Source organism: Tiliqua scincoides, chromosome 2 (assembly GCF_035046505.1).
Source record: "Tiliqua scincoides isolate rTilSci1 chromosome 2, rTilSci1.hap2, whole genome shotgun sequence".
Lineage (NCBI taxonomy): Eukaryota > Metazoa > Chordata > Lepidosauria > Squamata > Scincidae > Tiliqua > Tiliqua scincoides.
This window is the reverse complement of record NC_089822.1, coordinates 214,758,907-214,780,968: the sequence shown is the minus strand read 5'-3', so window position 1 is coordinate 214,780,968 and position 22,062 is coordinate 214,758,907. Positions and strand designations below refer to the sequence as shown.

General features: G+C 41.0%; 1 protein-coding gene across 1 annotated transcript in view; it reads left to right on the top strand.

Moving 5' to 3' along the window:
* The window catches only part of NUP210 (nucleoporin 210), a 120,548-nt gene extending 101,399 nt beyond the window's left edge, over nt 1-19,149 (top strand). Inside the window, exons 33-40 of the mRNA XM_066613804.1 lie at nt 3,014-3,150; nt 4,331-4,454; nt 7,553-7,699; nt 12,182-12,432; nt 15,628-15,844; nt 16,786-16,881; nt 16,988-17,071; nt 18,464-19,149. Coding sequence (XP_066469901.1) covers nt 3,014-3,150; nt 4,331-4,454; nt 7,553-7,699; nt 12,182-12,432; nt 15,628-15,844; nt 16,786-16,881; nt 16,988-17,071; nt 18,464-18,570 — 1,163 coding nt within the window. The 3' untranslated portion in view covers nt 18,571-19,149. The remainder of the gene's footprint in view (nt 1-3,013; nt 3,151-4,330; nt 4,455-7,552; nt 7,700-12,181; nt 12,433-15,627; nt 15,845-16,785; nt 16,882-16,987; nt 17,072-18,463) is intronic.
* Nucleotides 19,150-22,062: the final 2,913 nt, after the last annotated feature.

Genomic DNA, 22,062 nt, shown 5'->3' with positions numbered 1-22,062 from the left:
TATATTTCTTATATCAAATATAATAGATTTTTCCTAATTCCCTATAATATCTTTCCTAAATATTCACTTTTTATCATCTCAACTAGTTCAATTATTATTATTTGATATTAATGAGTAATCTAATTTCCAAATTATAATAAAACCAACAATCCCTTATAATATGTTCTTTAGCATTCTCCAGTCTAATTCTCCAATCTGATTACATTTTTTTCTTTAACATAATAACCACCTATAAAACAATTCATCCACATGCTAACATTTCCAGCTATTTTTTCTAATTCATATATATCAATTTCATATATATTTATTTTTTAAGTAAATTTAAACCAGTTATTAACTAAATAAAATCCTCCAGTTTTCTTTAACCCTCAGGTTTCCTTTTCTTTCCATCTTTTCTCCTGTAATATCTTTAATAGTTTATCTCCATAACAGAATCCAGCAAGCCCACACTTTCTTGTATAAGGTATATTCATTCTTCCAATTAACTGGGATCTGTTTTCTTCTTGCTCCAACAAATTTTGTTTTTTGTGCACCCATGTTACTCTGTCCATCTTCTCTGTTTCAGTCTCCATCAGCGTCCCCTCTAGATCCTGTTAATTTTCCACTCTTCTAATTTCTGTATCCACTCTTCTGATGATGATTTCATCCCTTACCATCATCTTTTCCGCTTTCTCCTTCTGTTTATCTTCTGTTTTTTTCACATCTTCCAGTTGCTCCTTGCCCATATCTATCTGTTGAGAGAGAGTCTTTAAACTGACTTGAATCTGCAAGGACCAATTCAACTGCTGTCTTCTCATTGTGAGCAATTTTTCCAAATTTTTGAGGATCATTTGAGTCCAAATATCTGGAACAGGCTCCATCTTGCAATTTCTCTCTAGTCCACAAGATTATCCACAGCGTATTATTATCTAATCCACAGCGTATTATTCTCCTTACTTCCATCACATGTTTTTTCAGTCAGGCATTCTTCAAATTTTTCTTACAGATAGTGCGATTAATGGAGAAAAACAAAACGAAAGAAACAGTCTCAAGAAGACAAAATTCTTTCAAGTCTAATGAAAATTATGTCCACAAATAATTCTGGATTTTAGTCCACACACCAAATTATATTCATAATTATAATCCACAGCCGATTTATTCCACTACAAAGATAAAGAGCACTTTCAACATCCTTAAAAAGTTTCTCAGTAATACCTTCAGTGTATCCAGGGCTTTTAGCCAAATCAGTCAATCAAAGCCGGGGGGGGGCAATATTAACACATACTTATCTTAAATTTCCAACTTAAACTTAACGCTTCATGCTTTTTCTTCCATATGGTATCGTAACATGGAGCCAGCAGCTTGATTGCAGAAACTGCACCTCCCCCAATACTGTCCCTGACAATTAGGTTTCCGAGAAGAAAACTCCCCCCCCCCCGCCGGTCGGGCTTTCAAAATCTCTGGTACCTGCACTGTGGAAAGATCTTATCTCTCCTGATCCTGCAGTTTTTTTTGGGGGGGGGGGGAAACAGACTGTCTCTCAGGAGCCCCTGGAGACATGTCTGTTCATCCACTGTTGGCTCCTCCTCCTCCAGCGGAGGCCTTCTCCACCGATCCCACCAGCAACTGAGCCTGTCCCACTTCCATTCTGCTTACCCCACCCAGATATGCCCCCTCACTGCCTCCATTCCACCCTCCCCTCCCCAGTTCCTGCACCGCTGTGTGCTGCACTTACCTCTGCCAGTGACCAAGGGTCTGAATGGAGGGCTGGCACAGGCCTCCCGACCAGTGCTGCTCAAGTCATTGCAAACGTGCTTTTTGGCACTTTTGTGATGGCTAGTGCTGGATTGCACTCTTTAGTTAAAGCTGTTATACTGGTGGCAGTAGTAAGGCCTTCCCAGATGCTGGCCTGAAAGGCACTGTATGCAGGTGTTCCTGCACCTGGTAGATAGTAGCGCAAGTCAGATAATGGGAGAACAAGTTCTGTCTTTTACTCTGAACTACCTGAGCCCTTGTGTTTCTCCTTTCCTGCGTGCTTGCCCAAACAATTCACCTGCTTTGTGGAACTCATCAAAATTGCTCATTGTGTGTACGCTCCAAGGAGTGGCTCACCACCCAGTTGGGATGTTTTTCTATATTTGAGAATAAACCTTTTTTCTCTGCTGTTTGCACTGGCTTGAAGAAAGGCACCGTGACCATAAGGAGGTTCACATGAAACCTGCCCATGTTGATGTGCGAACTAACAGCCCAATCTTAACCAACTTTCCAGTGCCTGTGTAGCCATGCCAACAGGATGAGCACTGCATTCTGTGGTGGGGAGGCAGTCACGGAAGCTTCCTTAAGGCAAGGGAAAGTTTGTTCCCTTATCTCAGGGCTACACTGCAGTTGCATTAGCACTGGAAAGTTGGTTGGGATTGGGCTGTTAGATCAGCAGTATCCATGTCAAAGTGTGTAATGAGTGGACCAGTCTCAGAACTACCTTGAAGGAGTTCTTCACCACACTCTGGTCTGAGATCTCCTTCCTGACTAACAGTCCTAATAACAGCAAGGGCTTTACAGCTGGCATTGACCATGTTGTGGATTTTGTTAAAATACTGTAGCTGTTGTCACTGCACTGAATGTTGCAGCTTTGTGCAAGGTATAAGAAAAAAACAGAAATCTCATCGAGAAAATGAAGCTTTTTGGAGGCTGTAGCACTTCCTTTGATGCTGTGTTTTCTTCCCAACAGATAATCATCAAAGCAGGAGCTGCAGTTGTTAAAAATGCATGCCAATGGACATGAGCAGGACTTCCTATCCTTCTCAGAATTCATTGTACCTTCCTGAACAAGTTCTGCCTCTGTTTACAAAACAGTGATATTGCAGAGTAGTTTTGCATCTCACAATATTGTATGTGTGCACACACACTGTTCATAATGCTAATTTAAAATAATGATTTCAGTTTTCCTGGTTGTGTGTATGCAATAGGTGGTCAATGCATAATGAAGTATGTTGTCAAATAATGCAGTTAGTTTACAAGTAGTCTTTTTTCACAGCTTTGTCAGGAATCTGGAGTTCTTCTTTAAACAGTGTTCTTCAGATTGATCCAAAGACAGGCGTAGCAATAGCAAGGAATTCTGGAACTGTTACAATATTTTATGAGATTCCTGGGCTGCTCAAGACATACCAGGAGGTAAGGCACTTCTGCATTTCATCTGTGCTGCTGTGAATATAGCTGGTCTTTCTCCTCATACCCTACACTACTTTGAATAGTCTTCCTTCCTCCAAAAATGGGGAAGGGCTATTTAAAGGGATGCATTTCTCTTTTTTTTATAATGGTTTTATATACAAAACCCAACTGCATTTTAAATGTGGATGCAGCTGCTGAGAGGGAGAGCACCCATAAAAATGCCAGGATATACTTCACCTTCTGGATTACAGCTATCATCTATGCTGAAATCAAACACATTACCCCAATAGATTAATTCTTTGATCTCATGTGACAAACTTCATTTGCTTGCATGTCTATATTGTTTCCCAATTCTAAATAGCTTTGAGCTAAATAATATTCTCTTCTGGATGAAACAGCATGTTTAAATTAAATGCTGACAAAATTAAGCTATAATCACAATTTTACTCTGCAATTGAATTTATTTAGTGTAATTTATTGAGTATTGAATTTATTTAGTGTTCAGTGTTATTAATGAAAAATATATTTTGTTTTATTCAGTTTTATTTTGTTATTATTTTTGACTTGTATTTACTTGCATTTGTTTTACGTTTTCTTCCTTTGGCCCTTTTTTCCACAAATGTACTTTAAAAAAAAAAAATCAAGACTAGCTGCTCTTGTATGGAGGAGTGTTTTATCTTTAGAATTTATAGATTGTAGCACAGTCCAGAGAAAATTGCATCCAGCAGGAACTTGTGTTTTTGAAACAGCTGTTTCCCCCAGAAACACACATCTTGCAATGAACCTCTTTTGAAAATTCTGGTAGTTTCCAAAAAATTTTCTGAGATGTCATTGAGAGGGATGAGTGGCCAAATGTTCCAAGATCGAAAATTGGTAGTCCCACTGGCATTGCAAAAGTAACACTTGAAATTTTGCATTCCATTGTGTTAATCAGCATTCTAAACTGAGAGAAATGCAAAATATTTTCCAAGACAGCCATTATTCATTTAGTCTAAGGAAAAATACTCTCCTTGCAATTGCTATTTAACCAGTCCTATGCATGGATGGAAGTTTCACTCACCTGAGTGGGACAACATCTGCATAAGTATGTATAGGATTGCAACTAAAATCTTTCTGAATGAATTGGCATCTATTTAGCAATCCTCAGTCTAGTAACACTGTGATCTCTTCTTTTTCCCTTAAGATGTTGATTAATGTACCTCAAATAATTATGACTACTCATGTCAGTGGAATGAAAACAAGCTTACAGGACATCTCAACTTCAAAAATAATAGTTAATATTGGACATGGGAACAAAAATTTGAAAGGTACACTGTCCTTATTGATCTTCTTTCTTTGCTCATTTAGCCCAGACTTTGCACAATCATCAGTCTGCTTTCTATATATAACATTTATTACTATGTCAGTACTATACCAGATATATAATGAGTAGTTCTTTTGTACAGCTTATTTTCTTACAGGAAGTACTCTGAAGAAATACTTTGTACGTTATTGATCAGTTAGCTACATTGATGAAACTGAATAGGTTTTAGCATAATGCACCTTTTTTTATAAAGGAAGACCAGTGCTATACAATTTGTCTAGCCTGTATTCCGCCTGTTCTGTAATGACTCAGAATCATTAAATGATGTTTTCCACTTTGGATATTTTGTTGAAAAGCAGGATGTAACTTTAGTTTGTCAGTTGGGCAGCCCAATCCTATTGGGTACTAACAGCAATGGATCTCCTGATCTGCCACCATAATTGCCACTGCTTTTGTGCTGGAGCAAGTAAGGTGATGGCAGGGACAGGTCATGGGTGGTTTAGTGGAAGATTGAGTAGTGTGGGAGTGCAGTTAGGGGCAGGAAGGGGTGAATCCCAGTGGCAGCAACGCACACTGAGATCCAATCCCCCTTTACCAACCTGAACTTGTCCTTTGAGAGTCCTTGGATGTACGCCAGCTAAATAGCTCATGTATGTCTGAAGGAACCCCTTGGTGGTTAGGCAGCTCTCCTGGTCCATCTGGTCACCCCACCACCATAGGATACAGTTTTCATTCCATCAACACCATTGCATCATGTAAACTGGTAGGGAATAGAATTGGGGCCTTCATTAGTCAATCAATTAATCAGGATGGTGATAGCCTGATTTACACAGCCTTCTGGGTGAGAACTATCACTCTGCTGCAGAGGAACCTGGTCCCCATCATATTTATAAGGGCCAAATTACACTAAGCACATACTATGCAACTTCATGTTTGTTTTTCTTTCAGCCCAATCCTACTTAACTCCCCACACAGCAATGCAGCAGTGCCAACATGGCACCCACTGAATCAAGCAGGAGAATTTTGGCCTCAGGAGGCCTCCTTGGTGGAAGACAGCATTTGTCAACTTCCCCCAGGGTAAGCCACTGCTGGCCTGGTGGGTCAACACAGACTTGCACCAGTGATATTGCTGGCACAAGTCCACGTTGACCCATTAAGGTTGATCGGGCACAGGAAGGAGGCTAGGATTCAGTGGCCACCAAACCAACCCTCTTCCCAAACCCAATCTGTCTACCCTATCCCCTCCCCATTCCACTCTCCCCTATATCTCCCCCACCCCAACCTGCCGCCCCCCATCCTGTCCTGTCTTCCCCACCATCCTACCTATGTCAGGGGGGCTTTCTCCAGCAGGGCAGTCCAATAGGAGTGGGCTGTTAGTTAAATAAAACTTGGAGGGAGGGATCTGGGTTGGAACTATGTCAGACAAAGGAGGACTTAACCCTTTGCTTCTGCACACCTCCAATCCAGGTCTACCCCACCCAAAGGACTGTTATTTCACCAAGAAGGAAAGCTCCCATTGATGCCAGCATTTGGCTCCAATTAACATCAAGATTCAGATTGGGAACAGCTGTTGGGCAAAGGGTTAACAGCCCAATCCTAACGGGCAGCCCAATGCTGGGCTGCCCAGGGTGCCCCAACTCGGCGGCACCGTGAAAGCTGTCGCCAAATCCAGCGCTTCCCGCGCTACCACGGGAGGCACCTTGGGAGTAGGGGACTATTGTCCCCTTTCCCTGGGTAAGGGAGGCAGCTCTGCAATAGGGCTACTCTCTTTTAAAGTAAAGGCACTGGTATAAGGCACGCAGCCTTCATGAGCGCCTAGGATCCTGTGGAGCAGAACTCTGCAGATCCTCCTCCGGCACGCCCCCTCCCTGCGTCATACCAGCCTCCCTGCCCCCATTTGCTGTTCTGCAGCCCGGCAGTCACAGGCACCGCCGAGCTGTGGAATGCGGGCGCTCAGCACCAGCTGGAACTGAGCCAGCTCCGGCAGGAGCCCGGCAGTAAGCCCCGCAAACGTGCCTTATGGCACATTTGCAACCATGGTCCGCGCCACGGAGGCACGGTGCGGACCACAGGATTGGGCTCTAAGTCCCTTGGCTGCAATCCTAATCCAGATTGGGGGTCTCTGCATATGCTATTTAACAAATTAAAAAGAAGCATGCTCCTGCATGGCACTTGCCTAAAGTAGCATCAATGTAGTTTGGCCCTTTGACATTGTGTGAGTTGTCTCACTGATAACAGGAGGAAGATCACAAGAACCACACATGTCAGCTTGTGTGGGTCGGGTCAGCTTATGTGGTTGCCTCAGTGATGCAATTTATACCCTCAGTGGTGAGGAACATTACCTACTCCTTCAGAGAGCATTTTTTGGCAGCGTGTGTGAACTGGCCCACAGTTTGCCGAACGTGTCATCACTCAAAGTATTTCATCCTTTTCAAAGATGTGTTAATTCATGATTGTTTTGTTTGAGAACTTAAGTTAAAATTATCATCAAGAATGTTTCAATTTGTGGCAGATTCTACACCATGAATAATAGTTTTTAGCGTCACTTAACACATTTTTAATGATTAATAAGTAAGTGTATTAACAATGCAGTGCATAGTACTCAGCAGTTTCTGATGTACTGAATACATTTCCAGGGAAACTAATGCTCCATTTCAGTCTAGTAATAAATGACACAATTTATCTTCTTGACAACCTCTGGAAAACACATTAGTGAGTCTTCCATAGTATGCCAGATTTACAGGGTTACAAGGCCTTGATCCAAAGTTTAAATGAAGTGAAATTACCTGTGGCTCAATATGACCTGTCACCTGACAACCATTTATACCTCATTCACTTTCAATAATTGTTGTAGTAAAGCTTTTGGTGTTAAGTGCTTTGATGTTCTACTAGTCGTGCCTGCCCCTCTTTGATGAGAGGAGGAAGATCACAACATGAGAAAAGGCAGCTGTATAAGTCTTTTTGCTCTAATCAACAGCTCTTGTTACATTTTTAAGCATTTAAACAAAAATACCATTGAGACACACAGCTTCTTAGCATAGCTAATTCTGGGACAGATTTTTTGTTGCCTTCTATATTTCAACTCTATGCAATATTTTTTAGGCGAATGTTCACCTGCCCAGATTGAAGCAATTGAGAAAATGACACCTCAGTCTGGTATTGGTTGCCAACTTCGTTTCAGCAATGATGTATTTGATTTTCCAGTCTCTGAAATTCTTACTGCTGAACCTGGGTTTGATGTGGCTTCAGGTAAGATGGAGAAACCAAATAAGCTGAAGTTGTGTTACATATGGAAGAAAATCCTGAATTAAACTATGAAGGAATGTCAGTGTTTTCCCTACAATTGATAAGATATTGTTCCTAGTCACTAGGACCTAGTGTTTGTAGGTGTAAAAATAGGCAATATAATTTACATATATAATAATTAACATTTACTTATAATGAAGTACAGTACATGCAGGTCTAATTACATATACCCTTTTCAAACCCACCATTTCAATGAAAACTTTCAAATAACTTCATAGTTCTCATCTCTTATTAAAACTAAACATAAATACATATAGACTGAACTGAACATACATTCACTATGGCTTCCATTGACTTCCCTTCCCTCTGTTGCCAGATTCAGACTACAAGTTTCTCAGGATAGGGGTCAATCAGTCTGTCTCGTTACTCTGCAAAATGTATTGTTTCTGGCATTGCATAAAAATATGTAATATTGTGCACGTTAGTATATTTTGCATGGAGTAGAACATATAATTTGAACTGAGGTAATTTATTGCATTAGATTAGACTAATATCCCAAAGGCTCTGCATGGGTTTCAGTTAGTTAGGGGCAAAATCCTATCCCCTCATTTCAACTCAGAATTTGATCAGTCTTCTGGAGCTTTTAGGGATTTTATATTTTCTTCAGTTTCATAATATGAGCCCAAGAGAATTCTCTGGCAGCCGATCCTACAGTCCTCTCCCCCTTTCCTTTACCCTTACGTAGAAGGAACCAGCAGAGTCAGAGGTATCATTTTGAGGTCAAGATGCTCTATTAGTGCCTCATTCTTAAGATGATGGACTCTCCTTAACATCTTTCAGAACTCCATTATTATGGTGAGCATGTTGTTTTCCATCACCTCTCTAGGTCAGGGATGGTGTTTGGCAACAATTTGCTACTGTACAATACAGTAGTGTACAGTTCAGTTGCATTGCAGTGTACTGTACAGTAAAGTGCAATACAGAGTGCAATCCTAAGATTGCACTGGGCCAGCACAAGTCCCTTGCACCAGTCCAGGAGGGCTGCAAATGTGCCATAAAGCACATTTGCGCCTCTCAGAAAACAGCTGCGCCTGCACATGGAAGTGCACTGGCCCATGGAGGCTCGATCCAGAGACCGCAGCAGTGGAGGGAAGTGAGTCCACACCAGCTGAGCTCGGCTGGCATAGGTGTCTGGGGGGCGGAGAGGAGGTGTTCCAGGACAGGCGGTGGCAGGCCAATGGGTGGGTGAGCCCATGGGCAGATCAGAGGGTGGGGCTAGGACCCAGCAATTATGCTGGATTCTGACTCCATTCCCGGGCAGCACAGGCCCACTCCGAGCTGCTCAGATCTGTGCCACCTCTTCAGGTGGCGCAGATCTAAGTAGCCCCATTGAGACTGCAGTAGCTCTCCCCTGGGTAAGGGGAAGCAAGTTAGGATTGCACTGCCTCTTGGCTATAGTTGGCTACTGTATTGTAAGCTGGTCATCATCCTCTTTTGCAAGAATACATTTTTGAAAAGGGAGCCCAGTGGTGAGGTGATCACTCTCAGCCAGTTGTGAGCCAGACCTGAACCTGGAAAACTTTCAGGCTTGCCTCATAATTGTTGGTGATATGAACTGATTAAATTGTATGGTGGTGTTAATCAGGGGAGTTTTCCCAAACCACACCTCACCTCCACTTAAATTTTGATACCATCACAAGATTTTAATATCAGCCCAATCCTAATTAAACATACAGTGCAGTGGTGCAGGGGCAGTAGCAAGCGTCTTCCGCAGGGGAACATTTGTTCCTTTACTTTGAGGCAAATTTTCACTACCCCAGTGGGTTTCCTTGAATCTGTGCCAGTTATCTTGCTGGTATAGGTCTAAGGAGAGTAAGGGAATGGGAAGGAATGGGCTAGGATACTGCCACTAGTATTGACCCCCTCCGTCTTCCATTCTGCCTCCTACCCTCCTCCCTACCCAGACATTCCCTTGTTCCTCCCCACCCCTCCACATTCCTCCCCACACTGGTGTAAATGCAGTACTGTGTGTAGCTGGCTGTGGCAGTGGGCTACTGACATCACTGCTATTTGCACCAGCAGTGCAAAATTGCCACAGGCACTGCACTGTGCACACCACCTTGACCATTTACAATAGTGGAACCTCTGTTCTGCTTCTGTAAGGCTTAGAGTTCAATCCTATCCTTCTCCCTCAATACAGCTAAGCCAGAAATAAGTGGAGGGGGTGGGTGGGTTGGGTGGCTTTAGAGACAAAAGGGGAATCATTTCCCCTTGCCCCTCCATAAGCCACCTGCTCTGCAATAGGTCTCCTCAGACCTGTGCCAGCTCTGTAGCTGGCACAAATGCAAGGAGACAAAATGGGCAGGGAGGTTTGCAAAACAGGAAATAGGATATCGCACGCTCCATCACCTCTGGATCAACCCCATTCCTCCCTCCCCATCCCTACCACTTTCTTATCTTCTCCAGTGCGTGCAGTTGGGTTCAGCGGCAGAGGTGGAACACTGCGACCTGTTGTGGCAGCACTCTAATAAAGGCTGCCAATGGAACACTCTGCACAGTCTTCAGCCAGTTACAACAGTGGAAGTACCATTGTAACTGTAGTACAGTACAGTTCAGCCCAATTCTGGATAGGATTGTACTGTTAGTTAGGATTGGGCCATAACAGAATAAATCAAAAATCTCTTATATAAAAGTTCTGACATAGAACTTCTTTACATTCAATCTGAATCTGTTGTCAATCAGTTGCACTGGTTGACCGTAAGTTTTTGTATTTTGATGATACTCTTCTCTAATCACCCTCTTCATGAAGATGGTGAGAAGACAGTGACAGTGCAAGTTTCAGTGTTTGAAAAAGCTGTAAGGAGACAGCTTCAATGTGAGATTTGTCCATTTTATTAACTGTCCTTCGTTTCCCTTTATGGTAGCTCTGTTTCTCACTCTGCCTACATTAAAGGCATTATAAATTATACTATGTCCATATCTAGATAAGATACCTACCCAACATATTTCAATTTTATGCTCAGGTTCAAAATCCTCCCATAAACTTGTATAGAAACTTTCCATTGAGATCCATCTGAATGCTTATTTGTTTTGAGATGGTTGGATTTGAGTTGGGGGGGAGGTTTAGAGATACATGAAACTGGAAAATAGTAGAAACCTAAAAACTCCCAAGACCCTCTCTAATTTCTCTCCTCTTCAGCACATGCTCCAATCTGTATATATTTATCTCAGGGGTTCCCAAACTCCTTATCTTGGTGACCCATTGTGTCAACCGTAGTAGATCCAGGGCCCACTGAGGCCAGGATGCTGCAAGGTAAAATGGTGGATGATCCAGAGGTCGCCTCTGGGTTGTGTGTCCACGCATCTTGTGTCTTTGGCTGCATCATGCCTCATTTCTCATCATGTGTGTCAAAATGCACTAGTGTGGTATACACATTGGGAAAACACCATGACGCAGCCAATAATGTGGGGAGTGCACATACGCAACCTGAAAGCAACTTCCAGGTCATCTGCCATTTTCCCTTGCAGCTTCCTGACCTCAGCAGGCCCTCAACTCACCAAAAATTGGAATGTGACCCCACTTATAGGTTGTGATCCACAGTTTGGGAAATGCTGATTTATCCTATTAATATAATACTAAGTGATGAGAGAGTGAAAATAATAGTTTAGGACAGGGGTCTCCAAACTTTTTGGCCAGAGGGCCGCATCAAATATCTGGTGTGGTGTTGAGGACCAGAAAAAAATTTAAACATAAAATTTAAATAAATAAATTAGAGACGGAACTTAAATGAGTGAATAAATGACCGAATGGGTTCATTCATTCAACCGCTCTGGACCTCAGAACCACCCTCCAGACACAACCAGAGCACAGTTATGGTCGTGTTCAGTTGAGTGGGGCAGAGGCTTTCAGAGGATAAGAGGCTGGCCGCGGGCCGGATAGAGGCTGGCCGCGGGCCACATCTGGCCCCTAGGCCGCAGTTTGGAGACCCCTGGTCTGGGATATAAGTAGTAAAGTAATATTATTACTATGAGTATTTATATACTGTTTGTCACCAAAAAAGTTCACAAAGCTGTTTACTTTGTTTACCAACTGTTTACCAACATGGAGATATAAAGATTTGATGGAGCCAAACAAACTCAATGTTGATTGGCTAGCTAGAATAATAGTACTAAATGAAGGCAGTACAGTAGGTGGTGATACTGGCCAGCTTCCTCATGTCACACTTTCTCAAATTTTGGAAAAAGTTGCACCTGGCAAAATTCTTCCCTCAAGGCAATTTAAATCTGAAAGCAAAGATCATCATCCCAGATGGTATCTGACAACTCTGCATGCAGTATTGGTTGTGATCTTTCCAAACTAAGGCTGCCTTGACCTTAATAGTACTTGCTTCTGGGTAAACATTAAGATCAAGATGCAGAATCCTCAGTCATAAACAAACAAAAATAAAATAAAATATTAACATCCAAACGGTTCTTGTTTTTTAGGACATTATATTTGTTCCGTCACAATGCATAGACTTGCTGACCGGCAGCTAAAGCAGCTGAGCTTGAGCAAAACTGCTGTTGTGGTAACAGCTTCACTGCAGAGCAGCCATGTCTTTGTGGAGCAGATCGGTGCAGAAGTGCCATTTAATCCAGGATTTCATGCTAATCAGACTGAAATTATTTTAAGTAATCATTACGCAAGTTCTGATGTGAAAATCTTTGGAACCACTGACATTCTTGAAAACCTTGAGGTGAGTTATGATAAATACTTATTTGGAGCTGTTATTAGCAAATAGAGATACTGTGCAACTAGTCTCACAAAGAAGTGATACTTCCATAATACAGCACATTTTTTGTGTACAAAAAATCCCAGGTTATTATTATTATTTAAAGGTCCTGCATCTCCAGTAAAAAGGGATCAGATAGCAGATGAATGGGGAAAAAAACTCCTGCCTGAGACCCTTAGTCACACAGAACAGACAGTATGGAGGTCAATGGACTAATGTCTGACTCAATTTAAAGCAGCTTCCTATGTCCAGGTTTTCAAATGGTAAATTTGAGCTGAAATAATGAAAAATTAGAGCAAGTTGAAGTTCAGGCAACAGAAATTTTAAGTCTAAAATCACAGTGTCACTTTTTGAACATAATGTTTAACTTGCCTGCACTTTGAGAGTCATTATATTCATGAGAGTGTCTAGGTCAAAGCAAGTATTAACTGGGATGCATTCAGCCTTTCATGCACATACTACAAAATTCTATATATATTTTGCAGAGTTCCTGTTTTAATATCATATAACTGGATGAATGTGATTTTAGGCCACCTAGTGTAAATTTGCCTTCAATTGGTTTTTATTAGCAAGCTAATAAAATTAGAACACTAATTAATTAATTTAAGTGAATATACCTAGGGGTGTGAAATAGAATTCAAGCAATTATAAGAAACACATAGTGAGATTGTATTATTAAACCTAGCAAAAAAAATTACCATCCATATTTTAGCTATACTTTGTACAAAAAAAAAAAATCACTATTTAAGCTCTGTTTCCTATTTTAATTTCCACAGCGCATGTTTGGGATTTGATTTATCTGTAGCCAGAGCATTTTATTTTTTTAAATTAATTTTATTCTGTCCGATATTATACTGAGTTTGTGAGACTGCATTTGTTTGGATTATTTGGGATGAGAATTGGGGTTGGGGGCTTGGTTCCTGCCAGGACTTTTTGTGTGAAATCCTTTCTAGTACTGATCCTTCACCACCACTGGAACTGCCAAGCAGTATGCAGCATGAGCCATTTTGCTGTGGCTGCATCGGCTGGGGTGGAGGGCGGAGAGAGCAGAGGATTGGGTTGATAGTCTTTTGCAACATATTTGGGGCTTGTGTTTATGACAGGTTGCCTTTTAGCTAGAACAATTCATCTGAAATCATTGGTCCCCAAAATGTGTTCACTCACTCCCATCTTTTCCCCCAAAATATTAGGAATTAGGGCACTATTTTGTGAGGTACGTTTCCTGTCTCTGCTTATTGTTCTGAAGCATTTTATTTGTTCAGCATCATACTGTTCCAGTTTTATTTCTATGTACCATTAGTTTAGATAGCAGTGAGGCTGTGGGCTCAATCCTATCCAACTTTCCAGCTCCAATGCAGCCATGAGAACAGGGTGCACACTGTATCCTGCAGTGGGGGTGCAGTCACGGAGGCCTCCTCCAGGTAGAGGAACATTTGTTCCCTTACTGGTTAAGAATATCTGCCTTAGAGTACCTCAGATGACTGAGAAGTTATTTCTTTCTTTTAAAAATGTATATCTTGGCTTCCTAAAATTAACCAAGGCAACTAACAACAATTTTCAAGTAATAAAATCAGAATAAAATAGAACAATTATTAAAAGTTACAATGAATAAAACAAAATGGAAGGAACCGGTAAAATCCAGCGTAAAATGTAGTATATAACTTGTCATGCTAACCTAACCGTTTGCAACAGCAACATTTCAACAACTGAAAAATGGGAAGCTCAGTCCTGCCTAAACTCCCTGCTCATGCAGCCGTGCCAATGGAGTGCACACTGTATCTGCGAGAGGGGGGCAGTTAGAAATGTCTCGGGATAAGTGAGCTTTTGTTTACTCACCCTGTGGAAGGCCTCTATCACTGCCATGGATCTCCTCGAATCGATGCCTATTTCATAGGCATACTTCCAAGGCATATAACTGCGATGGTAAAGGAAAAGGATGAGGTTATGATATCAGCATACATGAGTGCTGCCATTAACACCCTGGGATGCTTCCCTCTTTGCCTCACCTGGAGCAGCCCCATTCCTCCCCTCCCCACCCTGCTGCCATTGCACCTACCTGTGCCAGCCTGGCGGTGGTCCTCCTCCTCTGCCACCAACTGCAGCAGCATACTCAAATGGCCACCAGAAGCCATTTTTTGTAACCCCTGCATGCGCAGGCCCAATCTCAGATAGGATCGGGTCACATGTGAAATAAGTTTTTAATCCCCCCCCCCAACATCCCAATAACATGGAAGATGTCCTAAAAAATTTTTAGTCCCCTAATTTTTACTGGGAATGCCCAGAGCCCTTATGGTGACTGCATGGAGGTGAATGCAGAATGCTCAGCAATCATGTTGTCACCAAATGCCTAAAGAGAAGCTGTACAGGCTTCAGTAACAGCTGTACAGTGGCATAACTTAACAGGTGAAGACTGGTCCTAAGTGCATACAGGAGAAAGTTCCAGACAGTTCACATGGATTGGCTGTAAAATTATAGGTATGAGTAAGAGAAGAGAAGATCGTTCTCTTGAAAATCAATGGAAACAAACTGATGAATCGATCAATGATAACATGCATATCCCAATTTTGAATGTATATTTTTATTGGCAATGAGCTTGAACAAATAGTGGTTAAAAAGAACTATAATAATGAAACACACATGTGGGAATGACAAAGTAGGTCATTACACTGGAACAAGCATATAGATCTGTCTCGGTTATCTCATCAGGTGTCAGACAGCAGATGCTACAGCTCAAAAACAAGTCAAAGGAGGAATGAGACCCTTGGTAGGCTTCCCTCTTTCACAGTCAGATTGGTTTCACAAGTTGTACAGAAATAGTGGACATGGTCATATTGTTCCACTTAGGAGAGATCAGTGAAAGCAAAATGGACATGGACAAAAAAAAAAAAGAAGACTCCTTGGTTTTCTCCAGCAATCAAAACTGTCCTTTATCATCACCTATTCAAAGATATGCGCTGAAAACTCAAAAGGGATGAGCTTGCAGGTTCCTAAACAATCAGAATTTTTCCATAAGAATGATGGGTTCTGCCTTATTTCAGTACAAGATGTTCCCCTTATTGGAAAGATCAAATAAAATGAGACAATTGCCAAGTTCTAGTTGTATGTTCAAGAAAAGAGACTACTAGATTGTTTCCTTAAAATGTATCTCTTATTTTGCAGGTGAAATCTGGCTCACCTATGATAGTGGCCTTCGAGAAGGAAAGATCATACGGCTTGCCCAGCTATGTCACCTACACTGTCAGTTTATCAGATCCAAGGCTGGCAAGCAAAGGGTCTTTATCTACCACACTTACTATATCAAGCAGAGTGACTGACCAGTCTATCACTATCCCAGTGACAATGATATATGTGTCTGACAGAACTGTGTCAGTGAGACGTAAGTCTCTCTCTCTCGACTTTGACATGTTTAGGGCTGGGATAAGCTTCATCTGCAAAACTGCATGTAGTATTTAAATATGTATCACACCACTGACATCTTTGCACAATGATTTTTCTAACCTGTCCATTTGTGACAGTTCATAGAATCAGTGTCAATCTATGTGCCCCATGTAGCCCCCTGCACTGCATGAGAAGCTCTTCCAAAAGTTGGAGAGCCTCCAGAATGTCATCAAATATACAAGCAACCCATACTTGTAAGGATAAATTATAACAGCACCATGGCATGGATATGCTAGGTGCACACATGAGAGTAGGTTCTGGGCCTTGTCTCAAAAAATGGCTGCTCACCCACCAGAGGTACTGTAGGAAACACTACAGTTTTCATCAACAGTACTTCACAGCTATATTTTATTTGGGCTTATGGCTTAGAATTTTCAAGACTGGTTAGTGTTTGGGGGCTTTGCAAACAATTTGTGTTGCCATTTCAATATATTTTTGAGCTATCACTGATAAGCACATTCAGAATACACTGCTGAACATGACTTCCATAATCTAACCCAGCCATTTTCAACCACTATGCCATGGCACACTGGTGTGCCACAAGTGGTCCACAGGTGTGCCAGTGGAATTTAGGGGAAGGTCATTTATTAGTAGGGCCAATGGGGATGTGAGCCCTCCACTGGCAGCATGGTGTGCCTTGTCAATTGTAAAAAACCTGATGGTGTGCCTTGACAATTTTAGTGGCCTTGTCAGTGTGCCATGAGATGAAAAAGGTTGAAAATCACTGATCTAACCCATCCAAGTGATTAGTTCTGTTGATAGCACAAATAAACATTCACAACCAAAAACAGCAAAATGTGGGGATATGATTCCTGTGGCATTCACCACTGATTGGGAAGGTACTGGTATCAATATCTCTTCTCTTCAATCATTCCACAGATGGAGCCAGCTTATTCCAACACTTCCTTGATTCCTATCAAGTTATGTTTTTCACTCTATTTGCACTGCTGGCAGGGATGGCTGTTATGATCATAGGTAAGAGACTTGAGTGGTATAAAAGTCTCCTGCACTTTTTCATCATTTCTAATTGTGTTTTTTTTAATGCTTTTAATGCTGACATTAGTTTTTCAATGCCTTTCAGTTCACTATGCTGTTTTCTCACCAAAAGAACAGAAAACACACCCAGCATTTATTCCAAGGACAAGTCCCCAGCACAGGCAGAACAGTAAGCAACTCAGTTTACCTTATAGTACTGGATCTAAAGAGGGTGCTTTGCTAAGCAGCACAGCACTACCTAGCAGGATACTTCAACTCAGCAATATTGGCTCTAATGCATCATGTACTACTCTGTGATTTAACTACGGTTCCTTTGACTTCAGTGGAGCTAATGGGTCAAACTAGACATAGGCCTGCTTGTGTCAGTCCCATATCATCCACCACCATCTGTTGTTCGTCACTTCATAATGCTGGTATTTTTTCTAAACTATATTCATTTAAATTTGTCTTCTGGCTAGAGTTGCCAGGTTGCAACTGAGAAAGCATACTGATAAAGTGGGAGGTGGGGTAGTAATGCTACTCTTGCCTTGGCCCTTTTGTCTGTCTTTCTTCATGCCTTGCAGACTCCACAGGTTCAGTTTTTATTATGCTCTGCTGTAGTGTCAGGGGGGCAGAGGGAATGAAAGGACCTGGGGAGGTTGGAGCAGCTGTGGTTACCTTATCTCCCTCTTTATTTAAAAGGATCTAGAGTCTTTAGGCTACATTTTAAAAAGTAAGTTATCTGGGATATTTCCTTCTAGCTTGGACCTTATCCAAATTTTGAATAGTCTCTTTGGTTTAACGGTTTAAATGTTACTTTCAGTTCAGTCATATGCCTTGCCTGGTCTCCAGTCATCCCCTGACAATCCAAGTTTATTTATTCCAACCCCTAGCAGCAGTTCAAGGACGTTGTGGCTTCCAGGGTTCTCCCCAATCTTTGAAATTGACTTTATAATACTTGCCCAAAAACCTCCCCTCCCCTCTGCCAATTGGATGAGGAACACAACAAACCCATTTGTTTGTTTCTCCACCCCCCCACCCCACCCCTACCCATCCCCCCCGACTGGATAATTTTAGATTATCTTCATTGGGGCATGGGGGGACCACTCTGATTGCCAGAACACACCATTGCGCAATGCTAAGCTACACCCCAATAATTCCCTAAAAAGTCATCCTCCATGGCCATCAGCTGATGGGCTTGTACCATTTTCTTTCCTTGCCTCACACATGGGAAATGGGCAGAGCTGTCCCCTGCTTTGAGGCTTTGCTCCTCGCCTCCAGCCAAGATTACATCAGCAGTGGCTGCTCCCAGCTTGTCATTTGTGCTGGGCCAGAATTCTATCTGCAGTCTTCATTTCCTGCTTTTTCCAGGTACCTTAATATAGTAGGGTGTTCCATAGCTGACTGCAATCATGCTTGTTTTTCTGCATGTCTATGGTGGAACTCTTAAGAAGTTCTCAAGCCCAGTAAGAGCTGTACACCAAATCCACATGTAATCTCTTTTATATTGTAGACTTATATACGTTATTGTATTTATATAATGTTACTGTTCTATATAATACTTTCTGCTTTTTGTTGATAGGTATAGGGTTTTCTCCTCCATCTGCAACTTCTTTCAATTCTATGTCATCGCACAGAGAAAACGGCTCTCCCACCAGGCTATGGAGTCCTGCTTATGCTTCACATTAAAGGATGCTATTTTTTACAGACAGACTTTTGTTCAGCTTTTAAAGTGTTAGTGCCTTTTATTAGTAATTAATTCAGTACTTCCTGGAATTATTGAGTTAGGCTGCACTCCTATACATATTTACCTCAGACTAAGTCCCACTGAACACAGTGGGACTTAATTCAAAGTACACATGCATAGGTTTGTGCTGTTGGTCACCTTAATGCAAATCTTTTTGTTAAAGGAATGTAACACCACGTCTGTTGAATATTTTCAGTGCACCATGACTGACACCTGTCTCGGTTTTGCAAAATCTGTTCCCCAATGGTCTATCATTATTCTCAGTACTACAGTATATTAAAAAATTACTGGGTATTCTGTGATTCTATAATCACCAGTGTTCTGTGCTGAGCTAGCTTGCCTTTTTTATTTCCCCTTTTGTGTGCTTCCATTTAACCAGCTAGACCTCCTTTTTCTCAGTACAGAGGCACTATGCTCATTTACTTGCTGTGGAAATTTTTTTTTTTTTTTAGTTTCACAATGAGGCTTCATGCTGTTAAAGAATTGACACAATAATGAAAACATAAGCCAAAATAGAGCAAAGCGTTAGACTGTTTTTGGGTTATGTTTTCATTATTGTGTCAATAATAGAGCAAAGAACTAAAGTTTTAGTTTTTGATTTTATTTATTTTGAAACTCAGGAATGAATGTATTACACTGATATATTTTTTTACTATTTAGCCTTATGAATATTTTAATTTTTCCAGTTTCAAAATGGTTATGGAGTAATAACTATGCATAGTTGCACCTTTTTGTGTACAGATCATAGTTGGATCCCCCTGTTCCTATGAACAATCAACATAAACTTCTCCTGTTTTGTCACTTATTTGAGAATGAAACTTTTTACCTTATGACTATGCAGACTTTTATTGAAAAAATGAAGCATTTATTTTAACTAGTTGTTTTTTTAAAATTTCACTGTGAAATTGGAAGAGGGCACATCTTTTGTATGTCTTCCCAAATGTTAAATACTTTGAAAGAAATTGAGTGTCCATGTATATCTGCTGACCTGTTACTGTAACCTGGATTAGATCCCTGGCATGTGGCACAAGAAGTGCTATGAGTGCCATTGAAATGTGAACACAGAGAAGAGCAGTGCGATTATCACCACAAGCTGGCTCATACAAAAGCAGATATTTGTGGCTTTTGTTGTGTTTCTGTGATACTGTGAATCTCCTGTGTGCATATGTTAAGCAATATGCACCTGCTGATTGAAGAGGCCAATGGAACCCTTGCTATAATGAAGACAATACAAAGTTCCTCTTCATTTCAGACAGAACATAGTTTCCCACACACATACACTCCATGGCAAATACAGCTGGTAGTATTAGTATCTCATCTAGCTGCTTAAAAAGCATACTTCCCCTATAGTATGTATGTAAAAACTAATACTAATTTTCTCAATAAGCAACAATATACGAGGTAATATTTAGGACCAAATTTATTTTTATGAATGCTTTCACTTTGATAATGAGATAATACTTGAATAATAATTTGATCAGAAATGGTTTTTGTTGGGTTTTCATTCTTTGCTGTCAGGAGCTGCATGCTTCCATTCAGATTTGCTGCTGCAACCATATAAACACCGATTTTGGATCTAGTAGCAGCAAGGAACTCCATGAGAGTAATTGTGTTTAAATTCTGGTTCACTATCCCACATCTTCACTAATACACAACTGTTCAGTATTTCAGAAGGTCCTTTATTGGACCAAGCAGTGGGTCACTGTGCAAATACAATTCTTGCCAACCTTGTGAAGCCTTGAGAAGAAACAAGGCTGCCAGTAAACTACACTGATGATATTTTTGCAGGGGTTCAAATTAAAATAATGTGATGTTTATCAGGAAACTATTCTAAAGCTTCATCAGGATAATCCCTCTTTTTTAGTATAAAATATTGGTGTGGTAGTTGTATCATAAAACTTTTTTCTCCCTCCCTCAGGCTCAAAGTTATAGTTAGCAGTCCTTGGAGAATAAACAGTCTTGGCTTATAAGCATACTGTAAGGGTTGTGACTGTGAATAAATCTGCTTAACTGTGAATCCTGAAAAAGAAAAATCTGTTAATGTGAAGGTACTAGTCAATAGAACATTTAAAAGCTGCACAGCAAATCCTGTTACATAAGTTGTATTAGTAGAGTATTATCGAAAAACAAAGTTTTTACTTGGTTTTGTATAAGTTATCTGCCAACTGCTTGAGAAATAAAGATGTGCCTTAACATGACAGCACTGCTTGAAACTGATTATAAGGATATAAATATGAAGATTTGCCTTTTTAAGCATCTTTTAAGTAGTGGTTCAAGAATTGGACTTGGAACACCCAGATTCAAATCCCCACTCAACCATGAAGCTTCCGGGGTAACCTTGGGCCAGTCAATATCTCTCAGCCTCACAGGGTTGTTGTGAGTACAAAAAGAGGAGAGAAACTGTGCACACCACCTTGAGCTCCTTGGAGGAAGGTGGCCATAAAAATGAAATAAATAAATAATAAACTTTTTAAAACAGGGAATGTGATTACATTGGGAGGGAGGAATTGCAAAATAGAATAGCATTTGACACAGCCAAAGGATATTGGGATTGCAGCTGATCACTTAACTCAGGGTTTCTCAAACTGCTTGGTTGATCAGTACCTGATTGTTGCTGGGTCAGGAAGCTGCAACTGACAAGCTAATAGACTAAGAAATGTATTTAGTGCTATGGAAAGTGAAACTGAGCCACACTGTGTTTACTCATGAGTAAACTAACATGCCTTGGTCCATTGCAAAGGACAGGCCAAGAGGAATCCAACACCACCAGAATGGTCCTGATTTGATTAACACAGCCCCAAAAAAACATCCAAGGATCATCCCTCCTTCCAAACTGATGAATGTATTGAGCCCTATGGAAAGTGAAACAAAGCTACAGGATCATGTTTGCATGCAAGCAAGCAAATGTGCCTTAGCTCCTTTGGAAGATCAGGCAAAAGGGAATGCTACCAGAATGGTCTCGATCCAATATGAAGCTCAGCAAGTGTTCCAGAAGGCAGCCCCTCCCCCCGTAGTGCAGTAAAGAGGCTTGAGCTGGTAAGACTTTTCTAGTCTTGTAAAGCTAGGTGGGTCTTGATAGTAGTGTGGGTTATGGTGCTCAAAGTTTTCAGAACCACTGCTTTATTGGGAAGGGTTGTTGTCTTTTCCAGATTCTTCTCTCCCGTTCCAAGATAGTGGAACCTCATTTCCTCTCCTCATCATTCTGGGGTTTTTATGCTGTTTAGGGGGAAGCTTTGAATCTCATTCCAGTCCAAATAAAAAAATATTGGATTTAAAAATATTTTGTCTCAAATCACACCGAACTGCCTTAAATATAAGAACTTAAATTGAACTGGGCATTGGGTAGCGCTGAAAATTCTTTTATTTTTTGGGCAGAGGTTTAAGATTATTGCAGGCAGACTACATAGAGAATTCACGTGGTGGAAGAGGCTAGC